Source organism: Silurus meridionalis, chromosome 7, assembly GCF_014805685.1.
Source record: "Silurus meridionalis isolate SWU-2019-XX chromosome 7, ASM1480568v1, whole genome shotgun sequence".
Taxonomy (NCBI): domain Eukaryota; kingdom Metazoa; phylum Chordata; class Actinopteri; order Siluriformes; family Siluridae; genus Silurus; species Silurus meridionalis.
The window spans coordinates 26717357-26740368 of NC_060890.1; the positions used below are offsets into that span (position 1 = coordinate 26717357).

General features: G+C 38.7%; 2 protein-coding genes across 3 annotated transcripts; one reads left to right on the forward strand and one right to left on the reverse strand.

Moving 5' to 3' along the window:
• Nucleotides 1-4388: 4388 nt before the first annotated feature.
• LOC124388511 lies at nt 4389-9453 on the reverse strand. 2 transcript variants are annotated; one of them, XM_046853210.1, is made up of 3 exons: nt 9304-9453; nt 5769-5819; nt 4389-4972 (listed from the first exon to the last, which is right to left on the reverse strand). In XM_046853210.1, exons 1-3 carry the CDS (start codon nt 9440-9442, stop codon nt 4518-4520), a joined length of 645 nt encoding a protein of 214 aa, XP_046709166.1. In that variant the 5' UTR covers nt 9443-9453; the 3' UTR covers nt 4389-4517. The 2 variants fall into 2 exon arrangements, with proteins under 2 accessions (XP_046709166.1, XP_046709167.1); XM_046853211.1 differs by lacking the exon at nt 9304-9453 and adding an exon at nt 6225-6779.
• A 1295-nt stretch (nt 9454-10748) lies between these two features.
• On the forward strand, nt 10749-22613 carry LOC124388482 (legumain-like). The gene is made up of 14 exons (XM_046853148.1): nt 10749-10834; nt 12487-12570; nt 13047-13144; nt 13850-13931; nt 14009-14094; nt 17215-17290; nt 17487-17549; nt 19138-19201; nt 19308-19426; nt 19568-19681; nt 19924-20133; nt 21236-21391; nt 22248-22315; nt 22422-22613. Exons 2-14 carry the CDS (start codon nt 12493-12495, stop codon nt 22465-22467), a joined length of 1260 nt encoding a protein of 419 aa, XP_046709104.1. The 5' UTR covers nt 10749-10834; nt 12487-12492; the 3' UTR covers nt 22468-22613.
• The last annotated feature ends 399 nt before the right edge of the window (nt 22614-23012 follow it).

Genomic DNA, 23012 nt, shown 5'->3' on the forward strand with positions numbered 1-23012 from the left:
AAGCTTACTGAACCAACCCCTACTGTAAATAAAACAATCACTGATTTAAAATCAGACACTAAAATATACTAAATCAGACATTGTTTGTGTGTGTGTGTGTGTGTGTTTGTGTGTGTTTGTTTGTTTATCAAATTGTGTAATTTCATGAAGCTGAAGTGAAACACAGGAGCTTTCTGTTAGTGACATATTTAAATGTGTGTTACATCCACAATATGCAGTGTTTTATTTCTCTCTCTATCTAACACACACACACACACACACACACACACACACACACACACACACACACACACACACACACACACACAGCATAACCACTAACCACAGTGCATAAAAAGTGGTTGCTTTTAGATTCCCAATGCTGACATCATACAAACAAATAAAAAAACAACACCTAAAATACACACACACAGTTTGTGAGTTATTTATTTATTAAATTGTTTGTTCATTAGTTTTGACACTCTTCATCTATGGTTCCTATTTAATTAGAACACCTTCCTTCCTTTCCTCCTTAATGAAATTTAATATCATGTATTGTTTTTGAATTATTTCTTATTTATTTGATTGTTATTTGTTGAAGTTCCTCATTCTGTCACTAGAGGGCGGAAACGAGTGCTTTCATACAGAATTTTCATTGTTAACGTGTTTTCTCTTTTGCTTTAATTTCATAATAATCTGAACTGAATTCCGTGTGGAAGCAGCTGTAGACTCCACAAAACAGCTGGAAAAACCCAGAATGTAAAGAAAATTTGTCACATGTGGAAAACATATCAGACCCATGTTTATTTAATGGTTGCTCCAGCTCCAGTCATGTCCCACCTCATGAAGATTGTGGAGCTTTTAAAAAAATAGATGCTGCAAACATTCCGAACCATCTAGAGACGTACCAGCGCCAATTAAACCCCACTTTATGTGGAGTTTTGACACTGGACCTCTTTGAGTGTTTAAAGGTTCTGGCATGGAGAAGCTGGTGTTGGATTTATGATGATCTCAGATGTTGAGCTATTTTATGAGTTGCTCAGTAGCTCCTGGTTCCACAACATCATCTGACTGTAAAAGATTGTAGAAAGATCATCACTTATAATCACACACTCCAGTGCTCATGTTAGTTCTCACTCTCCAGTGTTCTGTAGTGTTTAAAGACTATAATCACACTCTTGATGTCACCCAAATGAGGATGAGGTTCTGCTTTTGAGTCTGGTTCCTCTCAAGGTTTCTTCCTCATAACATCTAAGGGAGTTTTTCCTTCACCACAGTCGCCCCAAACACAACATTCACCTTCACATATAATTCATATGGCAGTGAGGTGTGAATGATTTCTGCTACGAGGGTTCATTCATGACTATTTAAAGTATTCGCTCAGTTCTAGTCTTTGTGCTCTTGCTTTATTTTGCCTGACCACTGGGATGAGCGAGCAATCAGGGTAGAATTCCTTTCTGGAGTGGAGTTTTACGTGCAGAAAACAGGAATGTTTGGAAATCCTCTGTAAACTGCAAATCAGAAATGCATGATCACCACAGTGAACTCATTTCCCACGCTGTAAAAAAAAAGAATACAAACAAACAAACAAATGGGATGAAATGACAGAGTGAGCTGTGACTGTACCCTGAGGGTTAAATGAAGTGCTAGGATTCTTTTCAAGATTTGCTTGGGGAAGAATTTTACTTTTCAACATCACATAAATGTAAATGTATTTACCATATTTATTTGTATATGTATATACCGTATTTAAATGTATTTCTCTTGTCATTTCTGCTACTGCAACTCTCTGCTGGCAGGTCTTCCCCTGAACACTATTCGTCCACTGCAAATGATCCAAAACGCAGCTGCACGACTTGTGTTCAATCAGCCCAAGTTCTCCCACACCACCCCACTGCTGCTCCTTCACTGGCTTCCAGTAGCTGCACGTATCAGATTCAAAACACTGATGCTTGCCTACAAGGCCAAAAATGGACCAGCACCATCTTACCTCAGTGACCTCATCACATCTCGCACTGCACCACGCTGTCTGAGATCCTCCAGCACTGCTCCACTGGTACCGCCTTCTCTCAGAATGAGAGGTAAGTACACTTCTAGGCTCTTCTCTGTTCTGGCACCGAGGTGGTGGAATGAACTTCCCCTAGATGTCCGTACAGCAGAGTCCCTGATTATCTTCAAGCGACGACTGAAGACCTTCATCTTCCTGAAATACCTAAATTAGCACTTTCCAAGTTTGTAGAATTCAAGAGTTATATTTATATTAAGTGTGTAATCTTGCGTACCAGTGTAGATTTATTCATTACTAGAGACTCAAAGCACTTTTGTACGTCGCTCTGGATAAGGGAGTCTGCTAAATGCCGCAAATGTAAATGTAAATGTAAATGTAAATGTATCTGTACCGTCTTTACACTCCCCAGGCCACATCTTCCCTTTGACTGGACCAGCTGCAGCTCTTACACTTCCAATTTATTTATTTATAATACACACTAAATGACCAAAAGTATTGGGGCACCAGAATGTTCCACTCAGATGTGGTTCTTCTCCATACTTTTAGCACAAACTTGGAAGCAGACAATTGTATCTTTGGATACAGGAGCATGACATTTTGCCTTTATTTGAACTTGGAGACCCAAAACCTGTATGCTTGATACTTCTGTGTACAAAGCCAGCTCCATAAAGATCTGCTTTCCATGGGTTGGAGTGGAAGATCTCCCGCTATAGAACTACTGAACACCACGAGGATGAATGTGAACGCTGAGTGGAGCTTATTATAACAGCAAATAGAGACTTAATGTTCAGAAGGATATATATATATATATTTACACACACACACACTCACACACACACACACACACACACACACACACACACACACACACACTGATATATTAAGTGTTTATTTCTTTTCATTTCAGCAGATAAAAACTCAAAATTCAGTAGCAGAAAATGAGAATATTGTGAGAAAGTTGAATATTGGAGACTCGTGATGTCTCACTCTAATCAGCTCATTAACTCCAAACACCTGCTCAGGTTTCCTGAGTCTTTAAATGGTGTCTCAGTCTGATTCAGGCTCCACAATCATGGTGGAAGACTGCTGACTCGACAGTTCTCCAGAAGATGATCACTGACCCCCTGCACATGGAGGATGAGACACAAAAGATCATCACTGAAGAAGCTGCTGTTCACAGACTGCTGGATCCAAGAACATTAATGGAAAGTTGAATGGAAGGAAAACGTAGTAGAAAAAGGTGAAATAAAGCTCATTCAAGAATTTTTGAAGATTCACAAAGAATGGACTGCAGCTGGAGTCAGTGCTTCAGGAGCCTCCACACACAGACGTCTCCATGAGCTACAACTGACTCACTCCTCATGTCGAACCTCTGCTGAACCAGACACAACGTCAGAGGTGTCTTACCTGGACAAAGGACAAAAAGCACTGGACTGTTGCTCAGTGGGACAAAGTCGTCTTTTCAGATGAAAGAAAATTTAACATTTCATGTGGAAATCAGGGTCCCAGAGTCTGGAGGAAGAAGAAGAAGAAGAAGAAGAAGAGAAGAAGAAGAGAAGAGGCACAGAATCCAAGCTGCTGGAGGTCCAGTGTAAAGTGTTCACAGTCAGTGGTGGTTTGGAGAGTCGTGTGCTGACCAGCTTTATGGAGATGCTGATTTCATTTTCCAGCAGGATTTGGCACCTGCCCACATGCAAAAGCACCAGCAGCTGGTTAAATGATGGTGTTGGTGTGGTGACTGGAGCAAACTCTCCAGACCTGAACCCCATGGGGAATCTCTGGTTTATTGTAAAGAGGAAGATATGAGACACCAGACCCAACAATGTAGAAGAGCTGAAGGCTGCTATCAGAGCAACCTGGGCTTCTGGAACACATCAGCAGCTTCACAGACCGATCGCCTCCACGCCATGCCGCACTGCTGCAGTAACTCATGCAGGAGGAGCGTCTGAGTATTGACTTCTGTACATCTTCATACTTTTCAGTAGTCCAACATTTCTGTGTTAAAAATGATTTTTTATTTTCTTTTATTGGTCTTAAGTAATATTCTATTTTCGAGATACTGAATTTTGTGTTTTCATCTGCTGTGAGCCAAAAATCATCATAATGAAAAGAAATAAACACTTGAGATATCGTGTGTGTGTGTGTGTGTGTGTGTGTGTGTGTGTGTGTGTGTGTGTGTTGAATTTATATAATATACCAGTTTCACTTTCTGTATTGAATTACTGAAATAAATCAACATTTTAATGATATTCTCATTTATTGAAGTGTGTGTGTGGATGTAAACAATAAAAAAAATTGAGAATAAATACAAACAAAACCAGCAGTAAAAATATATAGTTTTATTTTTCTCTTTGATCACTGAGATGAAATTTTATTGACTATGAACAAGCTAATATCCTGCACGTACACTCTATAACACACACATGAGGGTTGGAGTAACTTCTGTTTTATAGAATATGAGGATTAATGATCTATTACTCCTCCTGAAAAGATTCATCAGTTAAAAAGTAAAGAGATTTGAAACAAATTTTTACCAAATCTTGAATTTAATTTCACTTCCAAAAAAATAAAATCCCATTGTAGATCCGATTGTCACTCCTGTGCCAAGAACCTTTACCTTCACTTTAGTGGGGCTAATTTTAAAACCGGTATCGATCCCCAGACCCAGCTTCAATTTAGCCGGACCAGCTACAGCAGATACACTTCCAAGCTCAGCATGAGCCATGGCTCCTGCTTCCAGCCCTTTAGCCTCAGCCTTCAGAGAAGCATGTGGACCTTGAGCTCCAACTGTAAAGATGCTCCATGATGCTCCAGCTCGTCCTACACCGGCCTCAGCAACAGCTCCGGCTTTAGGGATGCGCTTCCCAGGTTTGTCTTCAAAACCATTAGTGTATGTTTCTGTATCTGCGTACGCTCCATCAGCGAACGCTTCTGCTGGCCTGTCGATGTTATCGATGATGTCTAAGAGGCCAAGAGCTGAAGGAGCTGGAATAAATATAAAAAAATATGAAAATGAATAAACTGATTTACAGCACAGCTCTGCAGATTGGTCAGAAGGTGATGATAAATTCTCTAGAACACAGAATATAATGCGTTCTGTGGGACCTTCATAGGGACGTGTACAGCGAATGATATGAGGTTTTCTGTAAGGAGACTGTGGAAGTGGGATGTGGACGAGTGGAATTTAGCGAATGGAGAGCAAAGCATTCAAGAAAGATGATGTTGAATCTTTTTTCAGAAGGACATGAGTTCAAATCACAGCAACACCAAGCTGCAACTGCAGGACCCTCGAGTAAAGCTCTTAACCCTCAACTGCTCAGGTGTATAAATGAGATAATTATTAGCTGCCACACATTATAACTGTAATGTATGAAGGAGACTCCAGTGTCCAGTGTCATGCGTATCTTTGTTTGTATTTAATGAGTAAGACCAGAAACTGACTCGATTCTTTTTATGCTCCACATTGTAAAATGAGAAACAGATAAAATAAAAGTTTAAAAAAAAAAAAATACAAAATAGCTGATAATTTTTAAATAATGATGACGATGATGACGTTTGATTGAAATGTTTGCATTGAGATCCACAATTCTACATGCAAAATACAATTCAAGTACAATTATTTCTGAAAATATTTCAGAATATTTGCTACAATTATTAAGCTTTTTTTCTCTTTTGGTGAATTCGACTCGCTGAATGTCAAATAAAATCAGTTCCTTCTTTTTCTTCTTATGTTTAATGTGACTTGTGGATGTAAGATATCTCTATTCTTTTGTGAACTTACTTCGCTTCAGTGCCATTTTCAGGTGGAGTAAAAACAGAAGCTGCAAAAACCCTGAAAGAAAAAACAAAGGAAAATATATTAAATATAGGGGATAAAAAAAAGGTATATTGATTAAACTGATATTATATGTGTGTTGTTTAATTACAGCCTAAAATGTCATTGTTTTTGTTATTTTTATAAAAAAAGTCAATAATTTTAATGATTTGGAATTTTCTTGTTGATAAATTTTTTAATAAGTAAAATTAACGAGAATCAGAATCAGGTTTATTGACACACACAAGGAATTTGGTTCCAGCCATTGGTGACCCTCAAAAGAAGAGAGATAAATAACACTATACACACACAGCTGATAGACAGATTATAGAAAACAATAGGGATTTAGTAACAAGAAGCAAAAGCAGGAATCATATAATAGCACAAATGAAACTGTATAACAGGAATTAACAGCACACTCACAAGTATATGAAGAACAAAGAAAATGTGATTAAGTCTTAAAGACCAGTGAGATGAGAAGTTATTGAAGTCTCACTTCAGTATCCTCAGATTTGATCTGAAACATCTTGTGTAAGTTCAGCTCTCTTTTATACATTTTGGTTGTTCTCCTTATTAACTCTGTCACTGTAATTGTTGTCTTTGGAAACCAGTTTCACATTTAGTCAACTTGCTATTTGATGATGCAGATGTTTAAGGTGTTCCCCGCTGTTGGAATGTCCTGAATCTCATTTACAGAAAAAATGTATCTTTTCCGGAAGTGAGACAAGTGAGATAATTATAAGTTGTTCTGGATACGGAAAACTGCAAATGCTGCAGGTTTAGAGTTCAGCTGAATGTCAAATGAAGTTCAGAAGTTCACCAGAAAGGCTAAACATAAACCATATAAAAGGTCAAATCAGGTCAAGGACAAAGGAACAAGGCTTGGTACTGACAAAGACAAATGCAACTAAGCGTACACTTCAAAAAGTTCACAACATAACAGGGTTCAATATGTACAGTGTCTGAATTTGTTCTCCTCAGCAGGAGTGTGTTTGAGAAGGTTGAGGTGTGTGTGAGATGTGGAAGTCTTCCAACCAGTGTTCGGGACTCAGACACAGTCTCAGTGTTCAAGTCGAGGTTGAAAACTTATTAATTTAGTCAAGCCTTTTATCAGTAGATTTTTCTTAGGTAAAGGCTCAGATCTGGAGGGAACATGGATATAGAGTGTTTGGTGAACTGGTATATTTGTATGCTGTCGTCCCCTCACATTCACACGTTCACTCAGGTTTGTTGACGGTGGTGTGGTGGGTCGTCTCTTATCCCAGAGATCACTCATGTCTGTGTTACCTTCTGGTTCTCTCTTTTAGTTATGCTGCCATAGCGAGTCTTGCCGGAGTCCAAACTGCACAGTGACATTAACTTTCATACACCAATAGTTACACTTAATAATCCATATCCTTCTCTCTCTCTCTCTCTCTCTCTCTCTCTCTCTCTCTCTCGGTCGAGTTAAACATGCTCCTGAGGCTCCAGTGACACTGTTCCTGCCCCTCTCCCCTCCATGGATCTTCACACTTCTGTGCAGCTTGGGATGGTCTCTCATCAACACCTTGGGTGGTTCCATGTAATTCCGGAGTAGAACGGGTGCTTTGAGGACGGATTGTGGGTCTTGGTGTTTACTGGGAAACGGCATCGAGATTGAGCAGCTCATGAGACAAGATTTTTAACAAGTTAATTTGCCCTGAAACCTGACAAGACCAAGGCTTCATTTACTTTTAAGTGGTAGCTAAATTTAGCAATAACCTAAAGTAAATGTGGTCTATAGACGTTTATGAGTCTTTCACATCATTTTGCAGAGATTTTGCTGATACTTCTTGACAACTTCGATTGAGTTTGTTGATGTTTGAGGGAATTTGTTTATGCACAGCTCTCTTAAGATCCCACCACAGCATTTCATTGTTGCTGTAGTGAAGGAGTGAACAATTCATTCATTTTGGACGAGTCTTTAATGTGACTCAGTAGGTTATGTACAGGAAAAAGACCAGAGTAGTTCATCCCTCGACTCTTTTAGTCAGAAACCTTTGATCTTTTATCACGTGACTCCCATAGAGGATATGATTATTATTGTTGTTATTATTATTATTATTATTATTATTATTATTATTAATAAAGGATTAAAGGAACAACATGAAATAAATGACAAAAAAAGATTAGTTAATTTGGATAAAAGAGATTCCCTAAAATGATCCAATCTTCCCATCACTATTGGGCTGAGGTCTGAACTTTGACTTGAACATTTCATCATCTTCATTATATTCTTCTTCAGCCACCATATGTTGTTTTGCTGGTGTGTTTATGATCAGTGTTCTTTTTGTTGACAAAATCTTAGCCCAGCTCAAGCAGCTTTATGGATAGTATCAAATTATTTCCAAGAACATTCTGGTGTAAGGTTTATTTAATCTTTTTCTCCATAAATACAGGTTTCCCAGGCCCTGGGACTGCAGAACAATCATTACACCGCCATAAACATAGTCACACTTGTAGGAGGTATTCGTGGTGCTTTGCTGTGTTTGACAAACATATCCACCGTGTTCTCCTAAACCTAAGGATGCTGTTCCATTAAAGCCTTACTTGTTCAGTCTTTTTCCTGAATGTACAGTCAAACATTTAATAAATACGTCGGCCTATTAGTCACATGATGTAGCCCTCTGTGTTTAATTTACATTTGCGGCATTTGGCAGATGCCTTTATAAATTGTCTTACTGTTTTTCAGTTTTCATTCATACAACTGATCAGATATGGGGTTAAGGGCCTTGCTCAGGGGCCCAAGAGTGGCATCTTCTCTCAGAATGAGAGGTAAGTACACTTCAAGGCTCTTCTCTGTTCTGGCATCAAGGTGGTGGAAGGAACTTCCTCTAGATGTCCATACAGCGGAGTCCCTGACTATCTTCAAGTGACGGCTGAAGACCTTCATCTTCCTGAAATACTTCAATTAGCACTTCCAGAATTCTAGGGTTATATTTATGTCAAGTGTGTAATCTTGCGTACCAGTGTAGATTTATTCATTACTAGAGACTCAAAGCACTTTTGTACGTCGCTCTGGATAAGGGCGTCTGCTAAATGCCGCAAATGTAAATGTAAATGGAAAATCGTGGTGTGGCTCAGGATTCAAACATATGACCTTCATTTTAAATGTCTAAAGCATTTACCACTAGGCTAGCACCTTCCCCTTTACATCTCTGAATTTGCAGGGCTGAAACGACTGACAACAGTCTTGAAGGCTTATTATATGTAAACAATCTCACTGAATTTCATATGTTTGGAAATGGCCTTATAACCCTTCTCTGATTAAAGAGCAGCAACAATTGCTTTTCTAAAGTTATGACTGATTTTCTGTTCTACTTGGCATGTTGTAGACACACATCTGAATGTTTCATAACACCAAACTGTAAAATATTTGGCTTTTATCAGAAACCGGGAGTAATACAGAATGTTCTTTATTGTCTTACATATACAAACAAAAGCGAGTTTTGAGATGTGACTGGAGCAAAATGGCACACTTAACTGAGAGAAGCGAAGCCAGGAGCATGTGTCACAGATAGACCATGCATCAAAAACCGAGAGTAAAGTAGATAACGCTTTATTTGCCTTGGTACACGGAGCAGAGTACTTCCAGAGAAGCGATGACTGGAAACAAGTAGCATGCAGAGTATAGGGTAGGCTTGTAAATTTCTATGGCGTAACCTGTAGATTAGACGGTGAGGTGAGGGGAAACGGGGCCTCATAAAGGGGAGTGAAGATTTGGAACAGGTGTGGGTGAATAGTAGGAGGGCGAGGCTGAGCGAGTGTGCTGGGTGCAGGAGGGAGGCGTGGCTGGTGTATCTCTGACAGCATGGAAGCATAAAGCACAGGGAACAACACAGGTCTATGAGAATAGGACTAAGGGAAATAGGACCCTTATAAAGAGGACGGGTGTAGGTGATTTGTAGGTGGGAGAGGCTGAGTGAGAGTGTGAGTATTGGAGGGAGGTGTGACTGGTGGCTCCCTGACACATATACTGATTAATAACAATGATCAGATAATAAATAAATGACCTGCATTTACTTTTATATTAAAAAAAGATTGAATAAATTAAAGATTTGTGGAAAGAGAAAGGAGAAAGTGGGCAGTTTGATCACTTCCTGTTTGGGATGTTAAAGCACATGAGCTTTTGGTTTCTCTGTGAAATGGGCTCTGAGAAATGAATGAAAGAATGATCACTTTCACACTATGTTTGTACGAAGAAAAAAAAAAAAAAAACAACACTAAAGGAAAACTAGTGGATAAATGAATGTAGTGATTAATTTTAATAATAAAATGCAATACACATCATTAGAGGAAATTCTAAAAGGATATAAAGAAGCCACCGCTCTAAAACTGCAGCTCATGTGATATTGCTTCTTTAAAAAAAGCATTACTTTTACTTCTGCAGCTAGCAACATCTTACCTAAACACCACCCATACTGTACATCAGCAACCAACTTTCCATGCAACCTTTGCAACTATAGCCATGTGGAATATAATATTGACCCTCTACTAACAACAACCATCACCCAAACAATCACCTGCAATACTTAAAAATGGCTGAGCAACCACCGTTTAACATATACTTCATTTCTGAAGAGTGGCACATGATACTCAGCGTCAATAAGAAAGTGAAAGAGTCAAAATAAGCTTGAGTTTGAAAATAAATCCTGGTTTGGCTTTGGTGGTGTAGATGTCACCCCTGTTCCAACCTCAAAGTTATTACATGTAGCATTTAGTACACTGATAAAAATTAAATGTTATGATATATGGTTTATAAGATCTACAGAAGATACAGTGGTGCAGTAGCAATGCCTGGTCAGATATTCAGACATGTCCACTCGATTTCCAGCTCAGTTTAAAGAGTCAGTTTATGAAGCTGCTTGTGTCCAGGTCAAAACCAAAAGATGCTGATGGCTTGGGAGATGAAGCGAAAGTGGACGTTTGCTGAATATAAAAACACCTGATGCACCTTTTCCAGGACACTCACTTCACTGAACGCTGAGCTGAAGCCATCACAGGAGAGAAAACAGGTACAGATCAACACTTTTCTAACTATTGATTCAGAAACATTAGTGCCAGTTTAAATCGGTTTACTTGCAGAATGCTTGAATATAATGGAAGGCTAATAATAATAATAATAATAATAAGAAGAAGAAGAAGAAGAACGGTCATGTATTCCAGGACACATCACACACAGTTTTTTTTCCTGTTCATTTTTTTACGGAACTCTCGTAGATGTAGTGATATAATGTGATATAGTGTCTAATAAATGGATCAGGATGGATCTCAGTGCAGATACGATGAAATCAGTGGCCCATTCGGTGTTGTGAGTTAAAAAAACTCACAACACTTAAAAAAGACGTCTAATTTTTATCTCCTGAGTTAAGATAAGATAAGATAAACCTTTATTCGTCCCACAGTGGGGAAATTTCTATGTTACAGCAGCAAGACAAAGAAATAAAAATAGATGCAAATATATATAAAAAAAGAAGACTATACAAAAAAATAAAAAACAGAAATAAAAATAAATAATAATAATAATAATAATAATAATAATAACAACAACAAAGAAATAAAAATAAATGCAAATATCTAAAAAATAATATACATATACTACAATACCAGTATATATACAGTACAATGTAATAATACAAATAGGAAAAAACTAAAGTACGCTTTTTAAGTCATGTTTTGAGGTAGTATTGCACGTAAATTGCGGGTAATATTGCACATAATATTGTACCTGATTCGTTTAATAATATTACACACAGATAAAGTTATTGCACATCTTAAAAAGTAATAGCAGTGTTGTATGGTGGTGACTGGTTTTACTGGGAACAGCTTTGGTTGTATAGTCTAATAGCAGCAGGGAGAAAAGACCTTCTGTATCGCTCCTTCAGACACTTGGGATGTATCAGTCTGTCACTAAAAGAGCTGCTCAGCGATGTAACGGTTTCATACAGGGGCCCATCTCAAATATACACTTTATTGATAAAAAAATTGTGGACATCTGGTCATAAATATAGTATGTGCTTTTGAGAATCAAATTCCACATTTAGTCCCAATTCGCCCAATTCACTCTTAATAATAATTCTCTCAACTTTTTTTGGGAAAATGTTTCACTAGGTTTTGAGTGTGCTTATGGATATTATGGTTTACTGGCAAAATGCTTACATCTAAATGCTACAAATAATAATTATAATGTGTTTGTGTGTGTGTGTGTGTGTGTGTGTGTGTGTGTGTGTGTGTGTGTGTGTGTGTGTGCATGCGTTTCTGTATGCATGTACAAGTTATTATACATATTATGATGTTAAAATATAATACTATTAATATAATTTAGAATAATTAAATATACTAATTTATAATACATTTGTATTCATTATATTAAATAACTGGAGAATTCTGGAGACATTCATTTAACACTTATGGAAGGAGTCTCCAGTGTCAGCGCTGTGCAAAAGTCAGAGGTAATGGTGTAATGTGAAGTTTTCCTCATGGACACACACACACACACACACACACACACACACACACACACACACTCCAGGAAACTGGAGTAAACCCACACATTAATAAGAAAACATCTGCTTTATTTCTGCATTATTGCAGTTTATTTTATAATTTGGTATTGTGAATAATCTTGTTGTTCCTGTGACATGTGATTCTTACTGCTCTGTTTAAGAGGAACATGGACGTAGCCAGTAGTGGGAAACAGTGGATCCTCCTGGCAGCAGGTTCTAAAGGCTGGGAAGATTATGATGTGCAGGTATTTATATATAAAACAGTGGCTCTGTTTTAGTCTTCTATTGATGTCCTTAGGTGGTGCTAATACACATACTGAACATACACACACACACAGACACACACACACACACACACACACACACACACACACACACACACATACATCCATACATCCATCCATACACACACATACATACATACATACATACATACATACATACATACATACACACACACATACACACACACACTTACATCCATCCATACATACATACATACATACTGTACATACATACACATACACTTACATCTATCCATCCATCCATCCAGCCATACACACACACACACACACATACATACATACATAACCCGAACGTTTTACTCAAGTCATACTGGAATTGGTGACTTGTGATGGAGTAAGTTCTGCAGCGGGGTATCTGTACTCAAGTAGGATTTTCAGTTACTCTTTCCATCTCTGACTGAGTGTTTGTTTTCCAGGCCAATGTGTGTCACGCTTACCAGGTGGCTCACCGCAGCGGCGTTCCAGATCAGCAGATTGTGGTGATGATGTACGATGATGTCGCTTATAGTCAGCAGTGAGTATAAAATCTATATTTCATGATGTTGATGCAAAACACTCTTCTGCTTCCTGTTTCATCTCTATTTCAGTTCTGATGTTGAAAATTTAAATATGAAGTAGTAAAGTAGGAATGATTTTTTAAATCTGATTATCACTTTCATAACTAGAAGTAGTGTGAGATTAAGTGGGGTGTGTTTATGATTATATTATTATGATTTCTCATTGTATTATTCTTCCTGATGTTCATTACATTCATAGAGTATGTTACAGTATTTAACTGTGTAGAGGCTTGAATAAACAAACAAACAAACAAACAAACAAACAAATATGTTTATAAGATTGTATGTTATGTGTAGAATAATACATTTCCTAATGAATAATTAGTTTTATGATTATTTACTGATCTGATATTACACAGCAAAGTTTCTAACAAGAAAGGTTTCTTCCCCCAATGCAAAGAACCTCAAGAACATTTTAAATGTTTTCCACATTGTGCAATAAAAAAAATGAAATATGTGCAGATTTTTTTTCTTGTGCAATAATACTTTTTATTTATTTATTTTAATAAGAAATGTGTGATATCTTATTTTATGTTATTTTATTTATTTTATTTATCTTTTATTCAAATTTGGCAGCTTGAAGCTTCTGTCACCAAAACAGATTTGCAAATGCAAACATACTTCACAATAAAGCTCTTGTGCTGATTCTGATTTCTGTGCAGAAATCCTTTTCCTGGAAATATCATCAACGCCCCAAACGGTCCTAATGTTTACCCTGGGGTTCTAAAGGACTACACTGGAGAGGTAATGTGTTCTGGAATGAATGAATGGATGAATGAATGAATGAATGAATAACAGGTTTGTAAATCGTGTGTTTTTAGGAGGTATCTGCTGAAAACTTTCTGGCTGTCCTGTGTGGAGATTCAGCTGCTGTGAAGAAAACAGGAAGGAAAAAAGTAATAGAAAGGTAGAAACCCTTTAGTTTTACTCACTAAATTCCACAGGTGGCGTTTAGTCTGTACCTTGAATAGACGTGTACACTGAAGCACTGCTGAATTCTGATTAGGTCAGAAGGTGTTGATGAATTCTCCACACCAGCTGCTCAGAGAGTGCAGGTTTATATTATGTGCATGACGTCTGGCTATAACAACACTTGCTACAACATCTTGTTCAGTCCGATCACGTTTTTATCCAATCTTAGGTCTTCATAAAGACTTTATTCACATCATTTCAGTGAGCGATTCTTAAAATAGTTGCTGTGAAAATATACATATATTCTGATGCTGCATTTGAGCTTCTCTGTAGATGTGGATGCATCTCTGAGGTCATTGGTATGAATCTTGCCTCTGCCCTGTGTGTGTGTAAATGATTGTGTCCTCAGATGGATTAAAACCCTATCCATTGTGTCCTCTGAGTATATGACAGGCTCTAGGTGATCTGTAAGATAAGTGAAATAGAAGATGGATTAATGGATAGATGAAGTTCCCCTTAAGGAACTGGAGCTGCATCAGAAACGCTTTGGGAATGCTTACGTGTTGTCCATGCTCTGAATCACGTGTATAATCAGTCCAATGGAGAGGACCTGGGGTTTGCAAGTGGACCTGGCAGAGGGTCTGGAGACAGGCTCTTCCCTTTCTCCTTCCTCACCTGCCAGGTCCAGCGCCCGACCACAAGGTTTGGAAGCATGACTTTTGCTGGTTTCTTCCCTTTGTGAAGAGAGAGCTCAGCTCCACCTCTTTTCCTCTGAGGGGGGGATGGAGGTCTGCGACCCCCCTGTGAGACTACCCCTTCAGTCAGTCCTTTTCAAAGAGCCCCTAGAGGAAGGGACCCGTGCTGTTGCCAAGTTCAAGATCAAATGGCCGGCTGAGCAGCAGAAGGCTCATCTGCCTAGTAAGCTTGACGAGCGCTTTCTGCAACCTGCGTTACTGTCTCCATGCCGGGGCTTGCCTTTCTTTTCAGATCTGCACTCTGAGGTGTTCATGTCCTGGGCTAGGCCTTATTTTTCTTGCCTCTTTAGTCTTAGGGTGTCACTATATTTGAAAATAGTTTGAGAGAGATTGTGATTATGGGGCGATGCCCCGGATTAAAAAAAAAAACGCTTGCTAGCTATCTCTTCCCGGATGATGCGTCATCTCTTAAAGCACCAGTGCTGTCTACCAAGCCCCTGAGAACCACCTTGGCACTGGTGGGTAAGATTTATGCCTCAGTGGGTAAAGCCGCACACTGTCTGAACACTATGGCTGTGCTACAGGCCTATCAGGCCGATTTAAATCTGGAGCTAGATGTGGGAGATGTCTCGGGTGGATGTCTCGGGTGGTCAGCAAGTCCGTACCAGAGGTCAGTCTCAAGAGACTGATTCCCTTAAGAGACTATCTATTAGCCTGGCAGGCTCTGACAGACGTGTCCTGATGGGTCCTGCGCACTGTAGACAGAGGCTATGCGATTCAGTTCGGGTCTCGCCTACCGACGGAGTGTCCCCCGTCTAGTTGGGGCCCAAGCAGGCTCTGGTCATGGAACAGGAACTGGTCAGTCTCTTGAGGGAGGTGGCCATTGAGGTGGTCCAGCAATGAGATTTAGAGTTCTACAGCCAGTACTTAATAGGTCCCAAAAAGGATGGGTGGTTTTGTTGTTTACTGGATCTGTGTCAGCTGAAACACTTGTTTCAGGCTTAAGATGTTGACCTTGAAACAGGTTGTGTCCTAAATCAGGCCCGAGGACTGGTTTGTGATCATATATCTGAAGAATGCATACTTTCATGTATCCATTCTTCCGGCTCACAGTTTCTGAGGTTTGCTTTCAGGGCCAAAGCTTTTCAATTCAATTCATTTTTATTTGTATAGCGCTCCGCTAAAGGTCTCTGGGGGAGGCCATGGTGTAAACAACACCACTTAGATCCAGTTAATTGCCCAGTCAGTTCAGTGTTGGAATACATTTTGCCAAAGGGTTAGCTCTATCCACCATTAAAGTTTATCTCTTGGCCACCTCCTCTCTCAAGAGAGTAGGGGACTTTCAGGCCTTCTCTGTGGCTTCTTCTTTTCTGGAATTCACTCCAGGCTTGGCCGGTGCCTTCCTCTATCCTAGATCAGGGTATGTTCCTAAGGTACTCTCAGTCGTCCTATAACCTGTGATGCTCCAGGCATTTTCTCCTCCTCTTTTTTAGGCCTCATACCAGGAGAAGCTTAACCAACATACATCTACATAACTGACCTGTAGAATAAATAGAACAGCTGCTCGTCTGCTATAGCCCTCCAAGGAGAGGTCTCCTTGTGAATAAGCAGATGCTAAGCAGATGGATTGTGGATGTTATTTCTTCCTCTTTTTTAGGTTCTATTGCCTTGACCTTACCACTCCTGGCCCTCTGTCCTTCCTCCCTCTGACACTAGCTGTGACCATCCACACTAGGCAGGAATTGGACAGTCTGGCCTGACTGACTCTAGTTCCCAAAGCATTTCTGACGCAGCTCTATTTCCTGAAGGGGAACGTCTCCAGATTAGGTATGTAATCATGGTGTCCTTAGGGAACAAGCTGTTGTGTCTCTATGCCACACTGCCTGCATCCCTGCTGTGCTTCCTTTGCTTTTCAGAAGCTAGCACTGGTTTTACTCCATGTGCTTTTATTCTTCCTAGTCATGATGTCACCCCACTGGTGATGGCATGCTTTCCATTGGACTGATTATACATGTGATTCAGAGCATGGACAACACGGCAGCGTCTTGTGCCCTCAGGGAACCATTGTTACATACGTAACCAGGAAATGTTCTTATTGCACCTAGTGGTGAAAAATAGGAACTGCTTAATTAACAGAGCTTACAGAGTGAGCGAATACACACTCACTTCACTGCTTCACATATATCAAAAATAATAAAAATGTTTGCACGTTCTGCTGTTTATACAGCTCTTAGTGTTATGCATGTGTGTGTGTGTGTGTGTGTGTGTGTGTGTGTGTGTGTGTGTGTGTGTGTGTTGTTTCCCGACAAAAATACTATGAAAACAGAACTTAAATTCGTCTCTATTGTCTAATGCCGAATATTCACGGCTAGCGTTGTTTGTTTTGTTGAAAAGTCCAGAAAGTCTACTTTCTCTTTCAGTGGTGAAAACGACTCGATCTTCATCTACCTATCAGACCATGGAAATAAAGGGATCTTTCACTTCCCCAACTCCACAGTTAGTAAATGTTCTTCTGCTTCTCTTCCATATTTCTGTACGCAGCTCTACATTTTTGCATTTGGTGTTGTGGAGGTGGAACATCACAATAGTAAACTGTTTTTATTTCTTTAGAATTGATTAGTGATAAACACAATATCAATTAGAGAACCAGTTCCTTCTAATAATACATGCTGATCTTCTCTTCCTGTTACAGCTTTATGCACATGATCTCATTAACACGGTGAAGACCATGTCCAAGAACCACAAATTCTCAAAGGTGCGTATTTTATCTCCTGATTTATATTTTAGTATCCCAGGGCTCAAGGACGAGGAGTAAAGTATTCAGATGTGAAAAGGTTTCTGAGGAGGAACATTAAGATCCAGACTGTCTGGGTCTATAACAACTTCAAGATGTTGTCTTAATATCACAGATCGGAAATCTAATCAATATCAGAGCACTAGACACAGTGAAGGTCAAACACAAACGCAGCTCAGACCTCAGACTAATAACTCGGGATGAGTCATTTATGAACGAGTCTTTAATGTGACTCAGAAGAACGAGTCGTCTCAAACAGTGATTCACTCATTTTCGACTGGACGCTCACGAGCAAAGCATCACAAAAACTCTGTAGGTTATGTACAGGAAACAGAATCGAGTAGTTCATCTCTCGACTCTTCCGGGCCGAGTTGTTCGCTATGCAGTGCATTTTTTGGTCCAAATCTTGATATTATGTTACAATAATTATGAGACTCATGTGAACAAAGAACTAACGATACTCACCAGAAGATATGAGGGATGAAGCTACTCATTCTGTTTATCATCATTTATCTTCAGCTACATTGTCATTTATAAATGATTGGAATTATAGTTAAAGTTGGTGAATGTAGACATGTTGTGGATCAACTTATTTAAAATGTAACATTTTGTTTTATTTCTGATCAGAGGAACCAAATGACTCAAAAAAGATTTGTTCATTTTGATGAACGAGATTTAAAGAACCGAGTCACTAAAATGATCCGATCTTGATCTTGAATCTTGACTTAAACTTTGTATTCTTGGTCTTGATTTCAGACTCTGTTATCTCGTCCCCTGCATTCACTGTCTCATCATTCACTCTGATTCCAATATCTTATTCTTGTCTCAGCCTTCATGTGATTCCATTGTCTTGATCTTGACTCAGATTCTTGTTTGCACAGACCGAATTGTCTTGGTTTTGATTTAGACTCCATTGTCTCAACCTTTGACTCAGCCTCCATTGTCTCATTCTTCACTTTGACTCATGTGTCTCTGTCTTGTCTCAGAATCCATTATCTTGGTCTTGACTCAGACCTGCCTTATAGATTGGTTTTGAACCCAACATTAATTAAAAGCTTTATTTGTGATGATCTCAGTGTGAGATGTTTACTGCTGCAGGAACATCAAATCCCAGTAACAGGAGTTTTATATAAATGCAGGAAAACAAATCCAAAGGGTTCGACAACAGTATAGTCTAACAACAGGTAACGGTCCGGGGTTCAACAAACAACAGAAACTAGTGTGGACAAAAAAAAACAGGAATCAGAAACAAGCACACACCCAGAGATACGTGATGCTGAAACTACAGAAAAAGGATCTGAGTGTACTGATGAAATGAGTCATTATATTTACTGTGTGTGTGTATGTGTGTGTGTGTGTGTGTGTGTGTGTGTGTGTGTGTGTGTGTGTGTATGTGTGTAATCAGAACGAGGTTGAAAGTGATAGCGATGGTGATGACTGGGTGTTGTAGTCCTCAGTGGTCATTTTGTAGTCTGGAGTTATGTAAAGAAAATGTGTTTATTGTTGTGCATTTATAGTTTTTTGTGTGTGTGTGTTTGTGTGTTTGCAGATGGTCATTTATTTGGAATCGTGTCATTCTGGATCAATGCTGAATCATCTGTCTGACAGCAACGGTTAGTGCGATATGAATCGGAATAGGTTTTCTGTAAAGTCCTGCATCTGATGTTCAGGTTTGTTCTTCTCACGTGTCTTAAAGGGCTTCATCTTTTTTTCTTTCAGTGTATGCAGTTTCTTCGTGCAGGCCTGATGAATATACCTATGCTTGTTTCTTCGACAAGGAAAGAAATACCTTCCTGTCTGATCTCTTCAGCATTAACTGGCTACAGCACATGGACACAGTAAGAGTTTAGAGCATTATTTGAGGAATTCATACTTTAATCCCACTTTTTACACCAATAAGATGTACTTAGAATTTGTACAGATTTTGTAAAGTATTTAAATTAAGCACCACTCGTTTACTTCTTCATTTCGCTTTAAAGGTAAAACTCACCATGACTTCATTTGGAGAGCAGTTTTCCTACCTGGAGAAAAAAGTGAGTAAGGATGCGAAGAAGGTCGGCGTGGCTGAGACACCGTGTAACTATGGGGACAAGGTGTGTATAAATAAAATAAATAAAAGTATTATATCATTATGATATTTTAATTCAAAAAGTGAAGCGGTACATGATTTAAAGAAAATCCAAAACATTGAAACAGTAACACAAATTCCAAAAAGCTTTTATTCCACATTATAATCACCAACGTTGAATTTTTTTATGAAAAATAAATGTTAATGGTAATGTTGCAAATAAAACGAGTGTCTTATTTCTTCTTCCTCACTGGGTGTGTTTTTTAGAGCATAATGAAGTTAATGTTGAGTGAATTTTTTGGAGGCTCCCCCGGCTCGGTCAGCGAGACCTACACGTCCCAGCTCGTGCATATTGAAGTATCGGATGTTGTAGACATTACAGAAGTTCCTCTGATACTCCAAGAAAACAAGGTGAAAAATGAACAGGACCCGGAAAAACGTCAGTCCCTGCAAAAGCAATATGAGGATCTTAAAAATGTGAGTAATCCTCTTCTTACTGTACTGCATTATTTACCGTTCTGAATTCTGAACAGATTCACTCTCACCGTATCCACACCCTGACTTAAATATGGATACATCAAAATAACCCTGTAATATATAAATAAAAAACAGTGTGGAGCTGTTACGCTAAAATACTACATGATGAACAGGTGATGTGGTGAAGTGATGAAAAGTTGTTTATGGCTGTTCAACTAAAGGCCAATCTCAAACCTCCCTTTTAGTTTTAAAATCCCAGAAACGGTTGCAGCAGAACAGTAGAGTGCCACCCAGAGGAGAATGAGGTTTCTTCTTACATTTACCTTTGCTGCATTTAGCAGACGTCTGTGTCCAGAGCGGCGTAGAAAAGTGCTTTGAGTTTTTAGCAATGAATAAATCTACACCAGTACGCCAGATTACAAACTTAATATAAATCAGACTATAACTCTTGATTTTTACAAAGCAAGATCATCTTGAAGTTTCCTCCTCAGGCCATCTCAGGGAGATTTGTTTTTTGCCACAGTCCCCACTGACTTACTTATTAGGGAAAAATTTACAATTACAAGGAACAAACTTATACTCTTTGTAAAGCTGCTTTGAGACAATGCCCATTGTTAAAACGGAATTAAGTTGAAAGTTACGCTCAATCCTACATAAGACATTCTTAAAAGACACACTGTTTTGCTCCAAGACTGATTTCATGTACGTACATACAGTTTATATGAAATAAAATAAATAAAAATTTAAATAAAATGTAAATGCAGAACATTTTTATTTTAGGAATTTCAGTGCCTATAATTTATTATCTTTTTGAGCAAAATAAACTCTGCATAGTGAAGCGCAAAGTGTCTTCTTTCCTAAAATACCTATGTAGCTTTGTAGCACACTGTTGTCAGGAACATTTTAATTAGGCAGGTTTTCATCTGTGAGTCCCAAACGTGGGGGCTTAATCCCACCCATTATATAAAATAAAACCACTCACACATGCGTCACGCATATTTGGGTGTTGAGATTTTTTATTTTGTGATAATTTACATATTATTATGTAGCAGTCGCTTTTGTCTGTTTAGATTAAAATTGTATAATGCAATCACATTTGTAGAAGAGGAAGATGATGGATGAGGCACTGCAGAAGATTGCTGAGCGTACAAACGCTTTACAAGTTCTTACCAGAAAACACGAGGTGACTCGCACTTACGAACTCAAAGTGGTGGCTGAGCATTTCAAGAAAAATCTCTTCAACTGGGAGAAGGAGCCGGTAAGTATATACATGCAGCATATACATTATATGCATTATGTGTTTGTGGTCAATTTATCCCAAAGGTGTTCAATAGAGTTAAGATCAGGGCTCTATAGTGGGTCCCTCAGGATCTTCCACTCTTCCAACACCGGATCTTTATGAAGCTGGCTTTGTGCACAGGGGCATTGTCATGCTGGAACAGGTTTGGGTCTCCCAAATCATGTATCCTAATACTAGTGTCCATTTAGTGTAGGTGTGTTTTTGTTTACTTACCAGACTTAAAGTGTAAAAAAGTTCTGTTTTAAAATGGAGCAAGTCCAGGAACCGGGATTGACCAGCGATGGGGGTGAAGTGATGACAACGGCAAGGCCGAGGGGGACTTGGGGGATCTACAATGGTGGCAAGACCATAGATATATGGAATAATGGCAATAAGGCCAGAGGCGGAGTGAGCATTGTGGGAGAACACAAGCATTTACATCATCATTAATGTTAACAGCATTAATATATCATTTGTAAGGTTAAACCATGGATCTTCAACCAGGGGTCTTCAACACCCGGCACAAACATCAAAGATAAAATATTTAATTTTATAAAGATTATAATTATTACATTAAAGTTCTTTTAAAATTAAAGCTGATGTTCATGTAAAGGTATAATAGTCCACCAGATAGTAAAAAGAAAGTTTTAATAGAGTTACAGTTTTAATTTTCTTCATATAACTAACGTAATATTATTGCTTTCTATTAATATCAGGGGCTGTGTTTAACACATTTTGTATCAGGGGTCCTGCCCCATGTCTCTATCTCCTAATGGGTCCTTGACTCATCTCTCTCTCTCTCTCTCTCTCTCTCTCTCGCTCTCTCTCTCTGCAGTTTGTTGTCACTCGTTCTCACCTGCAGGTGTTAGTGAATCTGTGCGAGTGTGGTTTGGAGGTTGAGAGGTATTTAATGAATTTCACTTTTTCAGAACTGAATCTGGAATGAAACACCACCAGTCATTTCTTTTTATATTTCTAATTACACTTATTTTTTATTTGTTTCCTCTAGCATCACTGAAGCCATCAGTCACGTGAGCCGGGAGATTACTTTCTGAAAACCTCGTTTTTTTTTCTTCTTACTGCTGAAGCACAAATAATCGTGATGTATTTCTAACAAGAAAAAAAAGAACTTTTAATTCTTTATTGTAACAAAAATCACACAAATCCAGTCATTGACCAAAATAAAGAACTTGCAAAGAAATGAGTTTATTTATTGAATGAGTTTATTTCAAAAGTAACGTGCTACATAGATGATTTGTACACATGCACACACATCATCCACTTCAAGGCAGTGCAAAGATCCATGCTGTAGGAGCAATTAGCTCATTAATCTTATTCATAAAAAGAACATTATCCAGTTTACCTTCAATAAAGTTTAAATTTAAGCTCATTTCCCAAAAATGACACTCCCATTGTCCTGCCCAGTGTCAGTCCAGTCCCAAAGACCTTTACTTCTGCTTTATCAGGTCCGAATTTGGCACCGGCATCAAATCCCAGACCCAGCTTGGCTTCAACTGGTCCAGCTGCAGCTGATACACTTCCAAGCTCAGCTCGAAGCATGGATGCTGATCCTGTCTTCTTAGTTGTTTTTTCTACAGAA